This window comes from Sturnus vulgaris, chromosome 33 (genome assembly GCF_052056855.1).
Source record: "Sturnus vulgaris isolate bStuVul1 chromosome 33, bStuVul1.hap1, whole genome shotgun sequence".
In the NCBI taxonomy this organism is placed as follows: domain Eukaryota; kingdom Metazoa; phylum Chordata; class Aves; order Passeriformes; family Sturnidae; genus Sturnus; species Sturnus vulgaris.
Genome location: NC_142275.1, coordinates 438,052 through 460,014, shown reverse-complemented (window position 1 = coordinate 460,014; position 21,963 = coordinate 438,052). Strand labels below are relative to the sequence as shown.

Below are 21,963 nucleotides of genomic sequence, written 5' to 3'. Positions count from 1 at the left end.
ACGGCAGCGAAATAACGCAAAAAACTCAAAATAAAAATAAAGATGGGAGGAGGCAGAGATATAAATATAACTTTATTTTTGAGGAAAAAGGAAGAGAGGGGGGTGAGGGGGACACAGCCCCGCCCCAAATCCCCCCTTTTACAGCAAAAGCAGACATTAAAACGAGGAAAAAAAAAAAAAACCTCAAAAATTAAAAAAAAAAAACAACAAAAAATATTCCAGTAAGACAATCCCAAGAATTCAAGAAAAAAAAAAACCTCAACAAGTCCAACAAAAAAAACCCCAAAAAATCCAACAAAAAAAAATCCAAAAATTCCAAGGAAAAAACCTCCCAAAAATCCAACCTAAAAAAAAAAACCCCAAAAATTCCAAGAAAAAAAAAAAAAAACTTCAAAAATCCAACCAGAAAAACCCCACGTAAAAGCCCTGAGGGGAATTTTTGGTTTTTTTTTTTTTTAACGGGATTTTTTAATAATATTTTTTCTAAATTCTGAGAGGAATTTTTGGGGATGGTTTTTTTTTTGGGGGGGGGCGGGAGAAATTCTAAAACAATTTTTTCGGATTTTTTTTTTTTTTCTTTTGATTTTTAGATTTTTCGGTGATTTTTTTTTTTCTTTTCGGATTTTTGAGATTTTTTTGGTCGATTTTTTGTCGATGTTTGGTCGATTTTTTCGCGATTTTTGAGATTTTTTTGGTCGACTTTTGGTCGATTTTTCGCGATTTTGGTCGATTTTTTCGCGATTTTTGGTCGATTTTTTCGCGATTTTTATCAATTTTTGTCGATTTTTTCGGGGTTTTTTTTCGCGATTTTTTTTTTTCTCTTTCTGGGCTTTCTCTCCACCCTTTTTTCTCCCTTTTTTTTCTTTTTCCCCCTAACAGATGCGTTTTCTCTTGAGGTACGAGTGCGCGTAGTGTCCCCCCAGCCCCTGCGAGTGCTGCCCCACGTAGGAGCCCTCGGGGCTGCGCTCGGGCGGCGGCGGCAGCTGCGGCAGCGACCGCTTGGGGGCGCCAGAGAGCGGCTGGAAAATAAGGGGAAAATTCCGTTTATAAAGGGAATTTTTGGGGATTTTTGGGGATTTTTTTAGGGGTTTTACAGGGATTTTTTAGGATTTTTTTGGGGATTTTTGGGGATTTTTTAGGATTTTTTAGGGTTTTTTTTGGATTTTTTAGGGTTTTTTTTGGATTTTTTTAGGGTTTTTTAGGGATTTTTTCCGGTTTTTTTTTTAGTATTTAAGGGATTTTTTTAGTATTTTTAGGGATTTTTTTTGTGATTTTTTGGGGATTTTTTGGGTTTTTTTTCGGAATTTTTCGGAGAATTTTTAAGGATTTTTTGAGATTTTTTGGGGATTTTGGGGATTTTTTAGTTTTTTTTTTATTTTTTAGGGGTTTTTTTTGGATTTTTTAGGGTTTTTTAGGGAATTTTTTTCGGGATTTTTTCCGGGTTTTTTTTTGGTACTTTTAGGGATTTTTTTTAGTATTCTTAGGGATTTTTTGAGGTTTTTGGGGGATTTTTTGTGATTTTTTGGAGTTTTTTCGGAATTTTTGGAGAATTTTTTGGGATTTTTTGGGATTTTTTTTTAGATTTTTGGGGATTTTTGGGAGATTTTTTTAGGATTTTTTGGGGATTTTTTTGGATTTTTTTTGGATTTTTTTAGGGGGCTTTTTGGATTTTTTGGGGTTTTTTTAGGGATTTTTTCCGGTTTTTTTTTAGTATTTTTAGGGATTTTTTTAAGATTTTTTCCGGTTTTTTTTTAGTATTTTTAGGGATTTTTTTAGTATTTTTAGGGATTTTTTTTGAGGTTTTTTGGGTGATTTTTTGTGATTTTTTGGAGGTTTTTTCGGAATCTTTTGGAGAATTTTTAGGGATTTTTTGGGATTTTTTTGAGGGTTTTTTAGGGATTTTTTCCAGGTTTTTTTTTAGTATTTTTAGGGATTTTTTTAGTATTTTTAGGGATTTTTTTGAGGTTTTTGGGGGATTTTTTGTGATTTTTTGTGGATTTTTGTGGTTTTTTCGGAATTTTTGGAGAATTTTTAGGGATTTTTTGGGATTTTTTTTAGATTTTTTGGAGGATTTTTACAGGGATTTTTTGGGGATTTTTTGGGGATTTTTGGGGGATTTTTTTAGGGTTTTTTGGGGATTTTTTAGGGTTTTTTAGGGATTTTTTCAGGGGTTTTTTTTGGTATTTTTAGGGATTTTTTTAGTATTCTTAGGGATTTTTTGAGGTTTTTGGGGATTTTTTGTGATTTTTTGGAGGTTTTTTCGGAATCTTTTGGAGAATTTTTAGGGATTTTTGGGGATTTTTTTTAGATTTTTTGGAGGATTTTTCCAGGGATTTTTTGGGATTTTTTTAGGGTTTTTTGGGGATTTTTTTAGGGTTTTTTAGGGATTTTTTCCGGGTTTTTTTTAGTATTTTTAGGGATTTTTTTAGTATTCTTAGGGATTTTTTTGAGGTTTTTTGGGTGATTTTTTGGGGATTTTTTGGGGTTCTTTTCGAATTTTTTGGAGAATTTTTAGGGATTTTTTGGGATTTTTTTAGGGTTTTTTAGGGATTTTTTCACGGTTTTTTTTAGTATTTTTAGGGATTTTTTTGAGGTTTTTTGGGGATTTTTTTGTGATTTTTTTGTGGGTTTTTTGGTTTTTTTTTCGGAATTTTTTGGAGAATTTTTAGGGATTTTTTTGAGGTTTTTTGCGGATTTTTTGGGGATTTTCGTGAGATTTTTTTTAGGATTTTTTTGAGGTGTTGGGGGGTTTTTAAAGAATAAAATTCCATTTATAAAGGGATTTTGGGGGGATTTTTTAGGGGTTTTACAGGGATTTTTTGGGATTTTTGGGGGATTTTTTTAGGGTTTTTTTTCTTATTTTTTTAGGGTTTTTTAGGGATTTTTTTCCGGGTTTTTTTTAGTATTTTTTAGGGATTTTTTGAGGTTTTTTGGGATATTTTTTGTGATTTTTTGGGGATATTTTTTGTGATTTTTTCGTGATTTTTTTGTGATTTTTTGGGATATTTTTGTGATTTTTTTGAGGATTTTTTTGTGATTTTTTGGGGATATTTTTAGGGATTTTTTGGGGATATTTTTGTGATTTTTTGGGGACATTTTTGTGATTTTTAGGGATTTTTTTGAGGTTTTTTGGGGATATTTTTTGTGATTTTTTGGGGATATTTTTTGTGATTTTTTGGGGATATTTTTGTGATTTTTTGGGGATATTTTTGTGATTTTTTGGGGATATTTTTATGATTTTTTTGGGGACATTTTGTGATTTTTTTGGGGACATTTTGGGATTTTTTTGGGGACATTTTGGGATTTTTTGGGGATAATTTGGGATTTTTTGGGGTTTTTTTTTACCTTGATTTGATGATTTGGGGCTGCCAAGGTCAGGATGGAGTCGGAGCTCGGGGGCATCGAGAGGCTCTGGGGGAGAAAAAAAAAAAAAAAAAATTCAAATTTTAGGGGAATTTTGGGGGAATTTTTGAGGATTTCTTAAAGATTTTTTAAGATTTTTTTTTTTGTATTTTTGAGGGATTTTTTGGGTTTTTTGGGGTTTTTTTTGAGATTTTTTTTGAGTTTTTTTGGCGATTTTTTTGGGGGATTTTGGGATTTTTTGGGGGAATTTTTGGGGTTTTTTGGGGGGGATTTTTGGGGACATTTTTGTGATTTTTTTTGGGATAATTTCTGATTTTTTGGGTTTTTTTTTTTACCTTGATTTGATGATTTGGGGCTGCCAAGGTCAGGATGGAGTCAGAGCTCGGGGCATCGAGAGGCTCTGGGGGAGAAAAAAAAAATAAAAAATTCAAATTTTGGGGGAATTTAAAAAATTTTAAAGTTGATTTTTAGGGATTTTTAAATGGGATTTTAATGGGAATTTTCCCATTTAAAATCCGATTTTAATGGGATTTTTTTTTTATTTAAAATGAGATTTTAACGCGAATTTTTCCCATTTAAAATCCGATTTTAATGGGATTTTTTTTAATTTTAAACCGAATTTTAACGGGAATTTTTCCCATTTAAATTTCAATTTTAATGCGATTTTTTTTTCCCTTTTAAATCGGATTTTAACGGGAATTTTCCCATTTAAAATCCAATTTTTAATGCGATTTTTTTTTATTTTAAATTGGATTTTTTTTTTTATTTTAACGGGAATTTTTTCCATTTAAAATCCAATTTTTAAGGGATTTTTTTTCATTTTAAATCGGATTTTAACGGGATTTTTTCCATTTAAATTCCAATTTTAACGGGAATTTTCCCATTTAAAATCCGATTTTTAATGCGATTTTTTTTATTTTAAATTGGATTTTTTTTTAAATTTTAACGGGAATTTTCCCATTTAAAATCCGATTTTAATGGGATTTTTTTTTAATTTTAAACCGAATTTTTAATGGGAATTTTTCCATTTAAATTCCAATTTTAATGCGATTTTTTTTTCCTTTTAAATCGAATTTTAACGGGAATTTTTCCCATTTAAAATCCAATTTTAATGCGATTTTTTTTTATTTAAAATGAGATTTTAATGGGAATTTTTCCCATTTAAAATCCGATTTTAATGCGATTTTTTTTTTCCTTTTAAATCGAATTTTAACGGGAATTTTTTCCATTTAAATTCCAATTTTTAAGGGATTTTTTTTCCCATTTAAAATCCAATTTTAACGGGAATTTTTCCCATTTAAAATCCAATTTTAATGCGATTTTTTTTCATTTTAAACGGGATTTTAAGGGGAATTTTTCCCATTTAAAATCCAATTTTAATGCGATTTTTTTTTTCATTTTAAACCGAATTTTAATGGGAATTTTTCCATTTAAATTCCAATTTTAATGCGATTTTTTTTCCTTTTAAATCGGATTTTAAGGGGAATTTTTTCCATTTAAAGTCCAATTTTTAAGGGATTTTTTTTCATTTTAAACCGAATTTTAACGGGAATTTTCCCATTTAAAACCCGATTTTAATGCGATTTTTTTATTTTAAATTGGATTTTTTTTAAATTTTAACGGGAATTTTTCCATTTAAAATCCAATTTTAATGTGATTTTTTTTTTAAATTTTAAATCGAATTTTAACGGGATTTTTTCCATATAAATTCCAATTTTAATGTGATTTTTTTTTCATTTTATACGTGATTTTAAGGGGAATTTTCCCATTTAAATTCCAATTTTAATGCGATTTTTTTTTCCTTTTAAATCGGATTTTAAATGGGAATTTTTCCCATTTAAAATCCAATTTTTAATGCGATTTTTTTTATTTTAAATTGGATTTTTTTTTAAATTTTAAACTGAATTTTTCCCATTTAAAATCCGATTTTAATGCGATTTTTTTTTCCTTTTAATCGAATTTTAACGGGAATTTTTCCCATTTAAAATCCAATTTTTAAGGGATTTTTTTTCCCATTTAAAATCCAATTTTTTAGGGATTTTTTTTTTCATTTAAAATCCAATTTTAAGGGGAATTTTTCCCATTTAAAATCCAATTTTTAATGCGATTTTTTTTATTTTAAATTGGATTTTTTTTTTTAATTTTAACGGGAATTTTTCCCATTTAAATTCCAATTTTAATGCGATTTTTTTTTCCTTTTAAATCGAATTTTTAACGGGAATTTTTCCCATTTAAAATCCAATTTTAATGCGATTTTTTTTTATTTAAAATGAGATTTTAATGGGAATTTTTTCCATCTAAAATCCAATTTTTAAGGGATTTTTTTTTCATTTTAAACCGAATTTTAACTGGAATTTTTCCCATTTAAAATCCAATTTTTAATGCGATTTTTTTAGTTTTAAATTGGATTTTTTTTAAAATTTTAATGGGAATTTTTCCCATTTAAAATCCGATTTTAATGCGATTTTTTTTTTATTTAAAATGAGATTTTAATGGGAATTTTTTTCATTTAAAATCCGATTTTAACTGGAATTTTTCCCATTTAAAATCCGAATTTTAATGCGATTTTTTTTATTTTAAATCGGATTTTTTAAATTTTATTTTTAATGATAATAAATTTGATAAAAATTGAATTTCTCACCTTGCAGAGTTGGCTCTGCCTGAGCCCAGCCTGGAGGCCAGAACTGAAATTGAACCCCGGGGACCCCGAAAAAAACGGGGGGAGGGGGGGACCCAAAGGGGGGGACGAGGAGGAGGAGGAGGAGGAAGAGCCCAAAAAACGGGGGGAGGGGGGGACCCAAAGGGGGGGACGAGGAGGAGGAGGAGAGGAAGAGCCCTGGAAAAAAAGAAAAAGAAAAAAAAAAATGGAGAAAAATCGGATTTGGTTGGGGGAATAAAAGAAAAAAAATGGGATTTTTTTATGGGGAATAAAGGAAAAAAATTGGATTTTTGGGGGGAAATAAAGGAAAAAATTTGATTTTTTGGGGGGAAATAAAAGAAAAAAATTGGATTTTTTGGGGGGAAACAAAAGAAAAAAATTGTATTTTTTTGGGGAAAATAAAAGAAAAAAAATGGGATTTTTTTGGGGGGGAATAAAGAAAAAAATTGGATTTTTTTTGGGGGGAAAAATCTGGATTTTTGGGGGAAAAATAAAAAATTCGGATTTTTTGGGGGGAAATAAAGAAAAAAAAATGGGATTTTTGGGGGGGGAAATAAAAGAAAAAAATGGGATTTTTTGGGGGGAAATAAAAGGAAAAAAATGGGATTTTTTGGGGGGAAAATAAAGGAAAAAATGGGATTTTTTTATGGGGAAATAAAGAAAAAAATTGGATTTTTTGGGGGGAAAATAAAGGAAAAAATTGGATTTTTTGGGGGAAAATAAAGAAAAAAATGGGATTTTTGGGGGGGGGAAATAAAAGAAAAAAATTGATTTTTTGGGGGGGAAAAATCTGGATTTTTGGAGGAAAAATAAAGAAAAAATTCGGATTTTTGTGGGGGGAAAATAAAAGAAAAAAATTGGATTTTTTGGGGGAAAATAAAGGAAAAATTGGATTTTTTGGGGGGGAAAAATAAAGAAAAAAATTGGATTTTTTGGGGGGAAAATAAAAGAAAAAATCGGATTTTTTATGGGGGAAAATCTGGATTTTTGGGGGAAAAATAAAGAAAAAAATTGGATTTTTTGGGGGGGGAAATAAAAGAAAAAAAATGGGATTTTTGGGGGGGGAAATCTGGATTTTTTGGGGAAAAATAAAGAAAAAAAATTGGATTTTTTTGGGGGGAAATAAAAGAAAAAATGGGATTTTTTTAGGGGGAAATAAAAGAAAAAATGGGATTTTTTAGGGGGGAAATAAAGAAAAAAATTGGATTTTTTGGGGGGAAATAAAAGAAAAAAATTGGATTTTTTTGGGTAAAATAAAAGAAAAAAATTGGATTTTTTGGGGGGAAATAAAGAAAAAAATTGGATTTTTTTGGGGGGGAAAAATCTGGATTTTGGGGGAAAAATAAAGAAAAAATTCGGATTTTTTATGGGGGAATAAAAGAAAAAAATTGGATTTTTTGCGGGGAAATAAAAGGAAAAAATCGGATTTTTTGGGGGAAGATAAAAGAAAAAATCGGATTTTTTATGGGGGAAAAATCTGGATTTTTTTTGGGGAAAAATAAAGAAAAAAATTGGATTTTTTGGGGGGGGAAATAAAGAAAAAAATGGGATTTTTTGGGGGAAATAAAAGAAAAAATGGGATTTTTTGGGGGGGGAAATAAAGAAAAAAATTGGATTTTTTGGGGGGAAATAAAGAAAAAATTCGGATTTTTTGGAGGGAAATAAAAGAAAAAAATGGATTTTTTTAGGGGAAAATAAAAGAAAAAATGGGATTTTTTATGGGGGAAAAATCTGGATTTTTTGGGGGAAAAATAAAGAAAAAAATTCGGATTTTTTTATGGGGGAATAAAAGAAAAAAAATGGATTTTTTGGGGGGAAATAAAGGAAAAATTGGATTTTTTGGGGGGGGAATAAAGGAAAAAATGGGATTTTTTTTGGGGGGGAAAAATCTGGATTTTTTGGGGAAAAATAAAGAAAAAATTCGATTTTTTCTTTTCCCTGAGAAAGTAAAAAAAAAAAAAAATTCGAATATTTTTTTTCCACCCCAAAAAAAATTTAAATTTTTTTTTCCCCACCAAATAATTTTAAAATTTTGGTTTTTTTTTTTTTTTTTCCCCTTAAAAAAAAATTTAAATAATTGGAATTTTTACTTTGTTCCTGCTGGGTCCAAATCTGGGGAAAATCCTGGAGCTCAAATCCTGCAAAAATAAAAATTAAAAATTAAAAAAATGAAAAAAAAAAAAAATCAGGAATAAAATCCCAAAATTAAAAAAAAAAATTGGGAATTTGGATTTTTTTTTTTTTTTTATGATTTAATTTCTATTAAAAATTTGGGAATTTGAGGTTTTTTAAAATTTCATTTCTATGTAAAAAATGGATTTTTTTAAATTTTTTTTTCCCATTCAAATTCCCATTAAAAATTCAGAGTTTGGAGTTTTTTTTCAATTCCAATTTCTCTATAAAATTAATATTTTTGAAGATTTTTTTTTCCTCCAACTCCTATAAAAAAAAATGGAAATTTGGGATTTTTTTTTTTTTTTTTCCCCAAAAAATTCAAATTTTTCACCTCCAAATTTCCCAATTTTCCACTCAAATGTCCCCAAAAATTCCAATTTTCACCCCCCAAAAATTCCAATTTTCACCCCAAAAGTTCCAATTTTCACACCCAAAAATTCCAATTTTTCACCCTAAAATTTCCAATTTTCCCAAATTTCAATTTTTCCCCAAATTTTCCAATTTTTCCCCAAATTTTCTCACCTGTTGGGTTTCCCTGGGGGTTCCCAAAGCTCCAGGTTTGACCTGAAATCCCTTCCCTAAAAAAAAAAAAATCAAAATAAAAAAATCCAAATATTAAAAAGAAACGAATTGAAATAAATTTTTTAAAAATTAAAAAAAATAAAGAATAAAAAATAAATTAAAAAAAAAAAATTTAAAATTTCATCTCTCACCAAAAAAAAAAGGAGTGGGAAATTAAAAAAAAAAAAAAAGAAAAAAAGAGAATTAAAAGAAAAAAATGGAAATGTTAAAAAAAGGGGAAATTCAAATTTTTTTTTTTTAAAGGAAAATTTAAAAAAGGAAATTTTGTACAATGGATTTTTGTCTTGAAAAAGAGAATTTTTCATTTAATTTAATTTTTAATTAAAATCAGGAAACTTTTTAAAAAAAAAAAAATGGACGTTTTTAATTTAAAAATGGAATTTTTTTCATTAAAGAAAGGGAAATTTTTAATGAAAAAATTGATTTTTTTTAAGGGAATTATTTAATAAAAAAAATTTATTTTTAAAAAAAGAATTTTTAATTTAAAAAAAAGGAAATTTCAGTTAAAAACCAGAATTTTTCAAGTAAAAAAAAAAATTTTTTTTTTTTTTTAATTAAAAAAAAAAGGAATTTTTGAATAAAACACTGGAATGATCAATTAAAAACCAACAATTTTCAATTAAAATAAAATAAAATAAAAAAAATTTTGGATTTTTTGGGACTGACCTGGGTGGGGCCTCAGGAGCCTCAGGAAGGGTCGGGGGGGGGCCCCGAGCAGAGAAACCTGGGGGAGAATTTGGGAAATTTGGGAATTTTGGGGATTTTTGGGAATTTTGGGAATTTTTGGGGATTTTTGGGAATTTTTGGGGGGATTTTGGGGTCCCTGGGGTGAAATTTGGGGGTCCCTGAGGGGATTTTTGGGGATTTTTTGCATTTTTGGGAATTTTTGGGAAATTTGGGAATTTTGGGAATTTTTGGGGGGATTTTTGGGGGTCCTGGGGGAATTTTGGGGAATTTTGGGGGGGGATTTTGGGGGTCCCAGGGGTGAAATTTGGGGGTCCCTGAGGGGATTTTTGGGAATTTTTTTGGGATTTTTTGGGGGGGATTTTTTGGGAATTTTTTTGGGATTTTTTGGGGAATTTTTTGGGAATTTTTGGGGGGATTTTGGGGGTCCCTGAGGTGAAATTTGGGGGTCCCCGGGGGGGGGGAATTTTTGGGGGGATTTTTTTTGGAATTTTTTTGGGGATTTTTGGGGGGGGTCAGGGGGGAATTTTGGGGGGTCCTGGGGGGGGATTTGGGGAATTTTTGGGGAATTTTGGGGGGATTTTGGGGGTCCCTGGGGGGATTTTTTGGGGATTTTTGGGGGGATCCCAATCCCCAAATTTTTTTGGGGGGTTTCTCATCCCAAATTTTAGGGTCCCATCCCCAAATTTTTGGGGTTCCCATCCCCAAATTTTTTTTTTTTTTTTGGGATTCTCATCCCAATTTTTTTTTTTTTTGGGGTTCCCATCCCCAAATTTTTTTTTTTTGGGGTTCCCATCCCCAAATTTTTTTTTTTTTTTGGATTCTCATCCCAATTTTTTTTTTTTTTTTTTGGGGTTCCCATCCCCAATTTTATTTTTGGGTCCTCACCGAGGGGGCTCCGTTCTCCCCCTGGATTTTGGGTTTGGCTCCGATTTTGGGGTCCCCCCCCAGGGGGAGCACCTGGGAAAAAAAAAAAATTAAATTAAAATTTAAAAATTGGGGATTTTGGGGTTCCTAAAAAAACAAAAAAAAAACAAAACAAAAAAAAAAAAACAAAACCAAAAAAATCCCCAAAAAAAACCCGAAAAAACCCGAAAAAAAAAACCCAAAAACCCCCCCCCAAAAAACCCAAAAAAAAACCCCAAAAAAACCGAAAAAAAAAAAACAAAAAACCCCAAAAAACAAAAAAAAAACGAAAAAAAAAAACCCAAAAAAACCCCCAAAAAAACAAATAAAAAACCAAAAAAACAAACAAAAAAAAAATCCCCACAAACTGAGAATTTAAAAAAAAAAAAAAATTTTCCCCAATTTTCCCACCCAAAATTCCGTTTTTTTTCCCACCCAAATCCAAATTTTCCCACCCAAAATCCCAAATTCAAATTTTCCCAAATTCCCCCAATTTTCCCCCATTTGGGATTTGGGTGGGAAATTTGGAGGGGAAGTTTTGGGGGGAATTTTTCAGGATTTTTGGAATTTTGGGGGGAATTTTGGGGGGAGATTTTGGGAATTTTGAGAGGAATTTTTGGGGAATTTTTGGGGAATTTTTTGGGATTTTTTTGGGAATTTTTGGGGATTTTTGGGGGATTTTTGGGGAATTTTTGGGGCAATTTGGGGGGAATTTTTGGGGACTTTTGGGCTGAAAATTGGGAGTTTTGGGGGGATTTTTGGGAATTTTTTGGGAATTTTTTGAGGAATTTTTAGGGAATTTTTGGGGGGATTTTGGGTGAATTTTGGGAATTTTTTTTTCCAGAATTCCAGGATTTACCTGCAGGCAGGGCCAGGGAGCTCAGGGGGGAATCCCCCAAAATTCCAGGTTTCTGGAAAAAAAAAAAAAAAGAATAAAAAAATTAATTAAAAAAAAAAAAAAAAAAGGAGAAATTAAAATCCTGGAAAAAAGAAAAAAATCCAAGGGAGGGAATTAATCCATGGGGAAAAAAAAAAAATCCTGGGATGGGGAGGAAAGGAGGGAAAAATGATCAAAAAAAAGGAAAATTACTTAAAAAAAAAAAAGGGGGAAATTCCAGAAGAAAAGAGAGAAAATTCCTGGAAAAAAACCAAAAATTCCTGGAAAAAAAGTTGGGAAAAAGAGAAAAATTCCAGGAAAAAAAAAAAAAAGCTGAGAAAAGAGGAAAATTCCAGGGAAAAAAAAAAGCTGTGAAAAATGAAAAATTCCAGGAAAAAAAAAAAAAAAATCGAAATTCCAGGAAAAAGAAATCGAAATTCCAGGAAAAAAACCCCTGAAATTCCAGGGGAAAAAAAAATCGAAATTACTGGGAAAAAATGGAAATTGCAGGAAAAAAAAAAATCGAAATTGCAGGAAAAAAACCCTAAAATTCCAGGAAAAAAAAAAGTGAAATTCCAGGGAAAAGAATCCTAAAATTGAGGGGGGGAAAAAAAAAAATTGAAATTCCAGGAAAAAAAAAAATCGAAATTACTGGGAAAAAAACAACCCTAAAAATCCAGGAAAAAAACCCTGAAATTCCAGAAAAAAAATCGAAATTTCAGGAAAAAAAATCGAAATTTCAGGAAAAGCCCCAAATTCCATGGAACCCCCCCCGGATTTTTGGGAATTTTGGGAATTTTGGGAATTTTGGTGACCTGGGAGGGGCCGTGCAGGAGCTGGAGCTGGAGCAGAGCCAAGGGAATCCCCGGGGGGGGGCAAGCAGGGGCAGAGAGGGGGCAGCTCCCAAAATTCCTGCAGGGAAAAAAAAAAAAAATAAATGAAATTTATAAAAAAAAAAAAATCCTAAGAATCGACCCAAAAAAATCCCAAGAAAATCGGCCCAAAAATCCCGAAATCCTCCCAAAAATTCGCTCAAAAAATGCCCAAAAAATCGCCCAAAAATCCCCCAAAATTGGCAGGAAATTTCCACAAAATAAAAAAAAAAATTCCCCCCCAAACTCCCAAAAATCCCCAAAGAATTCCCCAAAAAATCCCCCAAAAATTCGCTCAAAAATCCCCAAAAATTCGCTCAAAAAAATCCCCAAAATCCCCCAAAAATTCGCCACCAAAAATCCCCCAAAATTGGCAGGAAATTTCCCAAAATTTAACAAAAAAAAATTCCCCCCAAATTCCCAAAAAATCCCCAAAAAATTCCCCAAAAATCCCCTTTCCCCCCCCCAAAAAATCCCCATTTTTTAACCCCTAAAATCCCCCATTTCTCCCCCCAAAAAATCGATTTTTTCCTGTAAAATCCCCATTTTTCACCCTAAAATCCCCATTTTTTTTCCCAGAACCCCCATTTTTTTTTTCCCATTTTTCCCAAATTCCCCATTTTTCACCCCCAAATTTCCCATTTTTCACCCCAAATTCCCATTTTTCCCCTCTCTCCCCCTGTTTTCCCTGCAGGTTGTGGCTGCCCAAAAAATCCCATTTTTTCCCCATTTTTCACCCTAAAATCCCATTTTTTTTTCCCAGAACCCCCATTTTTTTTTTCCCATTTTTCCCAAAATCCCCATTTTTCACCCCAAATTCCCATTTTTTTCCCCTCTCTCCCCCTGTTTTCCCTGCAGGCTGTGGCTGTTGCTGCCCAAACCATTTTTTCCCCATTTTTTCCCCATTTTTCACCCTAAAATCCCCATTTTTTTTCCCAGAACCCCCATTTTTTTTTTCCCATTTTTCCCAAAATCCCCATTTTTCACCCCAAATTCCCATTTTTTCCCCTCTCTCACCCTGTTTTCCCTGCAGGCTGTGGCTGCCCAGGCTCTGCAGCAGCTGCAGGGGGTTGGGCTCGGGCAGGAGCCCCCGGCCCCGACTCAGGGCCTGCAAAATTGGGGGAAAAATCAGCAAAATTCGGCAAAATCCAGAAAAATCCGAATTATTTTTAATTTATTCCCATGGGAAACGAGTGAAAATCAGAATTATTGGTAATTTAGTGCCTTGGAAATGAATAAAAATCGGAATTATTGGTAATTTAGTGCCTTGGAAATTGGGGGAAAATCAGCAAAATTCGGCAAAATCCAGAAAAATCCGAATTATTGATAATTTATTCCCATGGGAAACGAGTGAGAATGGGAATTAATGAACAATTAGTGCCTTGGAAATGAATGAAAATCGGAATTATTGGTAATTTAGTGCCTTGGAAATTGGGGGAAAATCAGCAGAAATGGGGAAAATCGGGGATGAAGGTGAGGATGAGGATGATGAAGGTGAGGATGAGGATGATGATGATGATGATGATGAAGGCTCACAGTGCTCTATCAGAGCAGCCAGCACAGGACAGGGGGCACAGAAGGACACGGGGATGATGATGAGGAGCACAGGGATGAAGGTGAGGATGATGATGATGATGATGATGATGATGATGATGATGATGATGATGATGAAGGCTCACCGTGCTCTGGGCCGCTATCAGAGCAGCCAGCATGGACAGGACAGGGGGGACAGAAGGACACATGGACAGGGATGGGGATGGAATGGTGAGGATGATGAGGACAGGGATGAAGGTGAGGATGATGATGATGATGAGGATGATGATGATGAAGGCTCACCGTGCTCTGGGCAGCAATCAGAGCAGCCAGCACGGACAGCACAGGGGGCACAGAAGGACACAGGGACGGGGATGAGGAGCACAGGGACGGGGACGGGGAGCACAGGGATGATGATGAGGAGCACAGGGATGAAGGTGAGGATGATGATGAAGGTGAGGATGATGATGATGGGGATGAAGGCTCACCGTGCTCTGGGCCGCTATCAGAGCAGCCAGCATGGACAGGACAGGGGGGACAGAAGGACACAGGGACGGGGACGGGGGGCACAGGGATGATGATGAGGAGCACAGGGATGAAGGTGAGGATGATGATGATGGGGATGAAGGCTCACCGTGCTCTGGGCAGCGATCAGAGCAGCCAGCATGGACAGGGGGCACAGAAGGACACACGGACAGGGATGAGGAGCACAGGATGATGAATGATGAGGAGCACAGGGATGAAGGTGAGGATGATGATGATGATGGGGATGAAGGCTCACCGTGCTCTGGGCCGCTATCAGAGCAGCCAGCATGGACAGGACAGGGGGCACAGAAGGACACACGGACAGGGATGAGGAGCACAGGGACGGGGATGGGGGGCACAGGGATGATGATGAGGATGATGATGATGATGGGGATGATGATGATGATGATGATGGGGATGAAGGCTCACCGTGCTCTGGGCCGCTATCAGAGCAGCCAGCATGCTCCTGGCGGGCAGCCCCGGGGCACAGAAGGACACACGGACGCGGGTCCCGGCCAGGGCTGAGCCGTCCGTGGCCTCCTGGACCCGCTCGGCCGCCTCGGGGGACTCGAACTCCAGCACGGCAAAACCCCGGCCCTGGGCCAGCTGGGAAACGGGGAAAAACGGGGAAAATATCAGGGGAAAAACAGGGAAAAACAGGGGAAAACGGGGGGAAAATGGGGGGAAAATGGGGGAAAAAACAGGGGAAAAACGGGGGGAAAATGGGGGAAATATCAGGGGAAAATGGGGGAAATATCAGGGGAAAAACGGGGAAAAACGGGGGGAAAATGGGGGAAATATCAGGGGAAAAACGGGGGGAAATGGGGGGAAAATGGGGAAAATATCAGGGGAAAAACGGGGGAAATCAGGGGAAAAATCAGGGGAAAAATGGGGAAAAATATCAGGGGAAAAATGGGGGGAAAACGGGGGAAATATCAGGGGAAAAACGGGGGAAATCAGGGGGAAAATGGGGAAAAATATCAGAGGAAAAACGGGGGAAAATCAGGGGAAAATGGGGGAAAAATGGGGGAAATCAGGGGGGAAATGGGAGGAAAACAGGGAAAAATCAGGGGAAAATCAGGAGAAAATCAGGGGAAAAATAGAGGAAAAGGGGAATTTTGGGAATTGCTCCCCAAATCCATCCTCTTGTCCTATCTTCAAAGCCCTCCTTCATCCAAACCTCCCCCCCAAAAAAAAACCAAAAAAACCCCAAAAAACCAAAAAAAATCCCCCCAAAAAAAACCAAAAAAAACCCCCCAAAAAATCCCCAAAAAATCCCAAAAAATCCCCCAAAAATCCCCAAAACTTCATCCTAAAGACCCAAAAGAACACCCCAAAACCCAAAAAAAACCCCCAAAACCCCATCCCTAAAACCCCACACCCGGCACAAGGAGGTGACCGCCAACACCCGGCACATCTCCCGCCCCCAAAAAAACCCAAAAAAACCCCCAAAAAACCCCAAAAAATCCCCCAAAAAATCCCCAAAACCCCCAAAACTTCATCCTAAAGACTCAAATCTAACTCCAAACCCCCCAAAAAACCCCAAAACCCCATCCCTAAAACCCCACACCCGGCACAAGGAGAGAGCGTGGGCGACAGCCAACACCCGACACAGCTCCCGCACCCAAAAAAAACCCCAAAAAACCCCAAAAAAACCCAAAAAATCCCAAAAAACCCAAAAAAATCCCCAAAAATCCCCAAAACCCCCAATACTTCATCCTAAAGACCCAAAAGAACACCCCAAAACCCCAAAACCCCATTCCTAAAACCCCACACCTGGCACAAGGACGTGACCCGCCAACACCCGGCACATCTCCCGCCCCCAAAAAAACCCCCAAAAAACCCCCAAAAAATCCCCCAAAAAACCCAAAAAAAAACCCAAAAATCCCCAAAACTTCATCCTAAAGACCCAAATCTAACTCCAAACCCCCAAAAAAACACCAAAACCTCATCCCTAAAACCCCACACCCGGCACAAGGAGAGAGCGTGGGCGACAGCCAACACCCGGCACAGCTCCCGCACCCAAAAAAAACCCAAAAAAAAACCCCAAAAAATCCCCAAAAACCCCAAAAAATCCCCAAAAAATCCCCAAAACTTCATCCTAAAGACCCAAATCTAACTCCAAACCCCCCCAAAAAAACCCAAAACCCCATCCCTAAAACCCCACACCCGGCACAAAGAGAACGCACAGACGACCGCAAACAAGCAGAACAATTCCCGCTCCCAAAAAAAAACCCCTCAAGAAACCCCAAAAAATCCCAAAAAACCCCAAAAAATCCCCAAAAAATCCCCAAAACTTCATCCTAAAGACCCAAAAGAAGACCCCAAAACCCAAAAAAACCCCCAAAACCTCATCCCTAAAACCCCACACCCGGCACAAGGAGAGAGCACAGGCGACCGCAAACAAGCAGAACAATTCCCGCTCCCAAAAAAAACCCCAAAAAACCCCCAAAAAACCCAAAAATCCCAAATCTCCAGAACTCCTCGTTTGCCCCAAATCACTCCCTGACCACAAAAACCCCGAACTTCATCCCAAAAAACCCAAATCTCACCCCAAAAACTCAAAATCTGGCACAAGGAGAGAGCGCAGGTGACAGCAAACACCCGGCACAGCTCCCGCACCCAAAAACCCCCCAAAACAACAAAAAACAACCAAAAAATCCCCCCCAAAAAACAAAAAAACCCGCAAAGCTCATCCTAAATACCCCCCAAAAAAACCCAAACCCCCCCAAAAAAACCCCAAATCCCCAAATCCCAGAACATACCTGGGACAAGGAGGTGACCGCCAACACCCGGCACATCTCCCGCCCCCCAAAAAAACCCCAAAAAACCCCAAAAAATCCCAAAAAATCCCCCAAAAAAGCCCAAAAAATCCCCAAAACTTCATCCTAAAGACCCAAAAGAACACCCCAAAACCCAAAAAAAACCCCAAAACCCCATCCCTAAAACCCCACACCCGGCACATCTCCCGCCCCCCAAAAAAAACCCCAAAAAACCCCAAAAAAAACCCCAAAAAAACCCCAAAAAATCCCAAAAAAACCCCAAAAAAAAGCGCCGAACCTGGCAGAAGGTGGGTTTGTGGATGGCCCCGAAGAGGCCCTGCAGCTGCTGCAGGTCGCTGTAGCCGTGGGGCAGCTTGTCCACGCAGAGGCAGCGCGAGTGCAGCAGCTCCGGGCTGAGCGCGGCCGCCTCGCTCCAGTGCACGTAGAGGGTTCGGGTGCCCAACTGCTTCCCCAGCAGCTCCGACCTGGCCCTGGCTGCTGAGTCTTTCTTCATGAATTCCACAAAGCCGTAGCCTGCACGGGGAGGGGTGGGCGTGTCAGGAAGTTTGGAGGGGGGAAAGTGGGGAAAAACGGCGAAAATCGGGGAAAAAACGGTGAAAATCGGGGAAAAAACGGTGAAAATGTGTGAAAAAATGGTGAAAATGTGTGAAAAAACGGTGAAAATGTGTGAAAAAACGGTGAAAATCTGGGAAAAAACGGTGAAAATATGTGAAAAAACGGTGAAAATGTGTGAAAAAACGGTGAAAATCTGGGAAAAAACGGTGAAAATATGTGAGAAAACGGTGAAAATCTGTGAAAAAACGGCGAAAATCTGGGAAAAAACGGTGAAAATCGGTGAAAAAACGGCAAAAATCTGGGAAAAAATGGCGAAAATCTGGGAAAAATCTGCAAAAATCTGCAAAAAATCTGTGAAAAATTTGCCCAAATCTGCGAAAAATCTGCGAAAATCTGAGAAAAATCTGCCAAAAATCTGCCAAAATCTGCGAAAAATCTGCTAAAATCTGCAAAGAATCTGCCAAAATCTATGAAAAATCTGCCCAAATCTGCAAAAAATCTGCGAAAATCTGCAAAAAATCTGCCCAAACCTGAAAAAAATCTGCCAAAACCTGTAAAAAATCTGCCAAAATCTGCGAAAAATCTGTGAAAATCTGCGAAAAATCTGCCAAAATCTGCAAGGGATCTGCCAAAATCTGCGAAAAATCTGTGAAAATCTGTGAAAAATCTGCAAAAAATCTGCGAAAATCTGCAAAGAATCTGCCAAAATCTGCAAAAAATCTGCCCAAATCTGCCAAAATCTGCAAAAAATCCCCCAAACCTGCAAAAAATCTGCCAAAATCTGCAAAGAATCAGCCAAAACCTGCAAAGAGCAGGGCTCAGAAATGGCAGAATCGTGATTAAAAGCAGGAGCCGTAAAAATTTGTCAGCAGGAAAGTGAAATGGGATGTAGAGAGCGAGGAGAAATAAAATAATTGTGAATTGAATTTTAACTATTTGGAGGAAAAGAGGATTTGGAAAAGGGGAGAATTCGTGGGAAAAGAGGGTTTGGAAAGAGAAGGATCGCTGGAGAAATGGGATTTGGAAAAGGGGAAAGGATTTGTGGAAAAAGGGGTTTGGAAAGGGGGAAGAATTCGTGGAAAAAAGGGATTTGGGAAGGGGAAGAATTTTAAGAAAAAGGGGGTTGGAAAAGGGAAAGGATTTTAAGAAAAAGGGGTTTGGAAAAGAGAAGAATTTTAAGGAAATAGGGTTTGGGAAGGGGAAAGGATTTGTGGAAAAAGGGGTTTGGAAAAGGGAAGAATTTTAAGAAAAGGGGGTTGGAAAGGGGAAGAATTTTAAGAAAAAGGGGTTTGGAAGAGAGAAAAATTTTAAGAAAAAGAGGTTTGGAAAGGGGAAAAACTTTAAGAAAAGGGGGTTGGAAAGGGGAAGAATTTTAAGAAAATAGGGTTTGGAAAGGGGAAAAAAAATTTGAGAAAAAGGGGTTTGGGAAGGGGAAGAATTTTAAGAAAAAGGGGTTTGGAAGAGAGAAAAATTTTAAGAAAATAGGGTTTGGGAAGGGGAAAGGATTTGTGGAAAAGGGGTTTGGGAAGGGGAAAAAATTTAAGAAAAAGGGGTTTGGGAAAGGGGAAAGGATTTGTAGAAAAAGGGGTTTGGAAGAGGGAAGAATTTTAAGAAAAGGGGGTTGGAAAGGGGAAAAAAAAATTGAGAAAAAGGGGTTTGGGAAGAGAAAAGGATTTGTGGAAAAAGGGGTTTGGAAAAGGGAAGAATTTGAAGAAAAAGGGGTTGGAAAGGGGAAAAAAAAATTGAGAAAAAGGGGTTTGGAAAAGGGAAGGATTTGAAGAAAGGGGTTTGGGAAAGGGAAGAATTTTAAGAAAAGGGGGGTTTGGAAAAGGGAAAAATATTAAGAAAAAGGGGCTTGGGAAAGGGAAGAATTTTAAGAAAAGAGGGTTAGGAAGGGGAAAAATTTTAAGAAAAAGGAGTTTGGAAAGGGGGAAAAACTTTAAGAAAATAGGAATTCGGAAAGGGCAGAACTCACAGAAAAAATACGATTTTGGAGGAAAAATCGAACAAATTTCCCCAAAACCCCAAAACCCCTCCCCACCCCCGGGTGGGGGCCAGCAATACCTTTAGAGTGGCCAGTGGCCGGGCTGTAGACCAGGAAGCAGCGCTCCAGGTTGCCGAAGGGGCGCAGCAGCTCCTCGAAGCGCTGCTGGCTCAGCAGGCGGGGCAGGTTGGCCACGCAGAGCACAGAATCGGCCGATTGCAGCTGAGGCCGCAGCTCCCGGCCCCGCAGCCGCCGGCCCTGCAGCCGCTGAACGGCACACGAGGCCTGCTCGGCGTCCAGCAGCGTGAGGAAGGCTGAGGAGGAGGAGGAGGAGGTGGTGGTGGTGGGGGCGTTGGGGGAAATGGGGGTTTGGGGGAGGGGGGGGTTCATGGAAAAAAGGGGTTTGGGGAAGGGGAGGATTTGTGGGAAAATGGGGTTTGGGGAAGGGGAGAGTTCATGGAAAAATGGGGTTTGGACAGGGGAGGATTCATGGAAAAAAGGGGTTTGGGAGAGGGGAGGATTCCTGGGAAAATGGGGTTTGGGAAAGGGGAGAATTCCTGGGAAAATGGGGTTTGGGGAAGAGGAGATTTCCTCAAAAAATGGGGTTTGGGGAAAGGGAGGATTCATGGAAAAATGGGGTTTGGGGAAGGGGAGGATTTGTGGGAAATGGGGGTTTGGGAGAGGGGAGAATTCCTGGGAAAATGGGGTTTGGAGAGGGGAGGATTCATGGAAAAAAGGGGTTTGGGGAAGGGGAGGATTTGTGGGAAAATGGGGTTTGAGAAAGGGAGATTTCCTCAAAAAATGGGGGTTTGGGAGAGGGGAGAGTTTCTAAAAAAATGGGGTTTGGGGAAGGGGAGGATTCCTGGAAAATGGGGGTTTGGGAGAGGGGAGAATTCCTGGGAAAATGGGGTTTGGAGAGGGGAGGATTCATGGAAAAAAGGGGTTTGGGAAATGGGAGGATTTGTGGGAAAATGGGGTCTGGGGAAGAGGAGATTTCCTCAAAAAATGGGGTTTGGGAGAGGGGAGGATTCATGGAAAAAAGGGGTTTGGGGAAGGGGAGGATTCCTGGGAAAATGGGGTTTGGGAGAGGGGAGGATTTGTGGGAAAATGGGGTTTGGGAAATGGGAGGATTCATGGAAAAAAGGGGTTTGGGAAAGGGGAGAGTTTCTAAAAAAATGGGGTTTGGGGAAGAGGAGGATTTGTGGGAAATGGGGGTTTGGGAGAGGGGAGAATTCCTGGGAAAATGGGGTTTGGGGAAGGGGAGGGTTTGTGGAAAAAAGGGGTTTGGGGAAGGGGAGATTTCCTCAAAAATTGGGGTTTGGGGAAGGGGAGAATTCCTGGGAAAATGGGGTTTGGGGAAGAGGAGATTTCCTCAAAAAATGGGGTTTGGGGAAGGGGAGGGTTCATGGAAAAACGGGGTCTGGGGAAGAGGAGATTTCCTCAAAAATTGGGGTTTGGGGAAGGGGAGAGGTCCTGGGAAAATGGGATCTGAGAAAGGGAGATTTCCTCAAAAAATGGGGGTTTGGGAAAGGGGAGGATTCATGGAAAATGGGGTTTTGACAGGGGAGGATTCCTGGGAAAATGGGGTTTGGGAGAGGGGAGGATTCATGGAAAAAAGGGGTTTGGGAAAGGGGAGAGAGGGTTTGGGGAAGGGGAGGGTTCCTGGGAAAATGGGGTTTGGACAGGGGAGGATTCATGAAAAAAGGGGTTTGGGAAATGGGAGGATTTGTGGGAAAATGGGGGTTTGGGAAAGGGAGATTTCCCCAAAAATTGGGGTTTTGGGAAAGGGGAGGATTCATGGAAAAACGGGGTTTGGGAATCCCTGAAAAAAGGGGGCCTTGGAGTGGAAAAGCCTCCCCGGGTGGGAACTGGGGAAGCTTCCCAAGCTCTTCCCTTTCCCCCTGATGGTTTTTTTTTTTTTTTTTTTGGGAATCCTGGGTGGGGAGCTGATCCCGAAATTCCAGGGACTCCTCCTCACCTGTCCCCTTGTACTTGTCCACAAAGCAATATTTGAGCTCATAATCCTTCAATAACTCATGACATCCTGGAAAAAACAAAAAAAAAACAAAAAAAAAAGGGATTTTTTCATGGAAATGAGGAGGAAAAAAAAAAGCCAAATTCCTGGAATGGATTGGCTGAGGATCGCCAGTGCCCCTCCAGTGTCCCCAGTTTGACATTCCAGGATTTTTTTTCCCCCTCGGGAAGATTCTCCTCCTCTTCCCAAACCGGATCTTCCAGACTTTGCCCTTCCCGAAATTAATTCCCAACCTTCGGCCTCGGGGCGCGGATTCACTCTCGGGAATGGGAATGGAAAAACGAACCCGGGGGGTGGTTTGGGAATTCCAGGAGGGAATTTTGGGCTTTTGGAGGATTTAAAATGAGTGGGGAGAGAATGATTTGGAGGCAGAGAACGGAAAAATTTGGGAAGGAAGGGAGGAAGGAAAGGGGAAAGGAAAGGAAAGGAA

The 21,963-nt window shown here is 37.9% G+C and overlaps 1 protein-coding gene across 4 annotated transcripts; it reads right to left on the bottom strand.

Moving 5' to 3' along the window:
- Positions 1-59: 59 nt before the first annotated feature.
- Positions 60-21,963, bottom strand: RAVER1 (ribonucleoprotein, PTB binding 1). Of its 4 annotated transcripts, XM_088154976.1 has the most exons (12): positions 21,477-21,963; positions 19,579-19,812; positions 17,237-17,472; positions 14,606-14,782; positions 13,136-13,226; positions 11,229-11,280; positions 8,720-8,775; positions 8,113-8,160; positions 6,005-6,136; positions 3,699-3,763; positions 3,346-3,411; positions 734-1,019 (listed from the first exon to the last, which is right to left on the bottom strand). In XM_088154976.1, the coding sequence occupies exons 1-12, from the start codon at positions 21,673-21,675 to the stop codon at positions 873-875; spliced, it is 1,503 nt and encodes a 500-aa protein (XP_088011102.1). In that variant the 5' UTR covers positions 21,676-21,963; the 3' UTR covers positions 734-872. The 4 variants fall into 4 exon arrangements, with proteins under 4 accessions (XP_088011100.1, XP_088011101.1, XP_088011103.1 ...); XM_088154974.1 differs by lacking the exon at positions 3,699-3,763 and having other exon boundaries at positions 60-1,019; XM_088154975.1 differs by lacking the exons at positions 3,699-3,763; positions 6,005-6,136 and having other exon boundaries at positions 60-1,019.

Coding starts and splice junctions, on each gene's coding strand:
- RAVER1 (XM_088154974.1), bottom strand. CDS start 21,675: ATGTCAAACTGGGGACACTGGAGGGGCACTGGCGATCCTCAGCCAATC. Junction 14,783..17,236: donor ACAAACCCACCTTCTGCCAG/GTTCGGCGCTTT, acceptor CCCGTTTCCCAG/CTGGCCCAGGGCCGGGGTTT. Junction 1,020..3,345: donor CCCCAAATCATCAAATCAAG/GTAAAAAAAAAC, acceptor CTTATTTTCCAG/CCGCTCTCTGGCGCCCCCAA.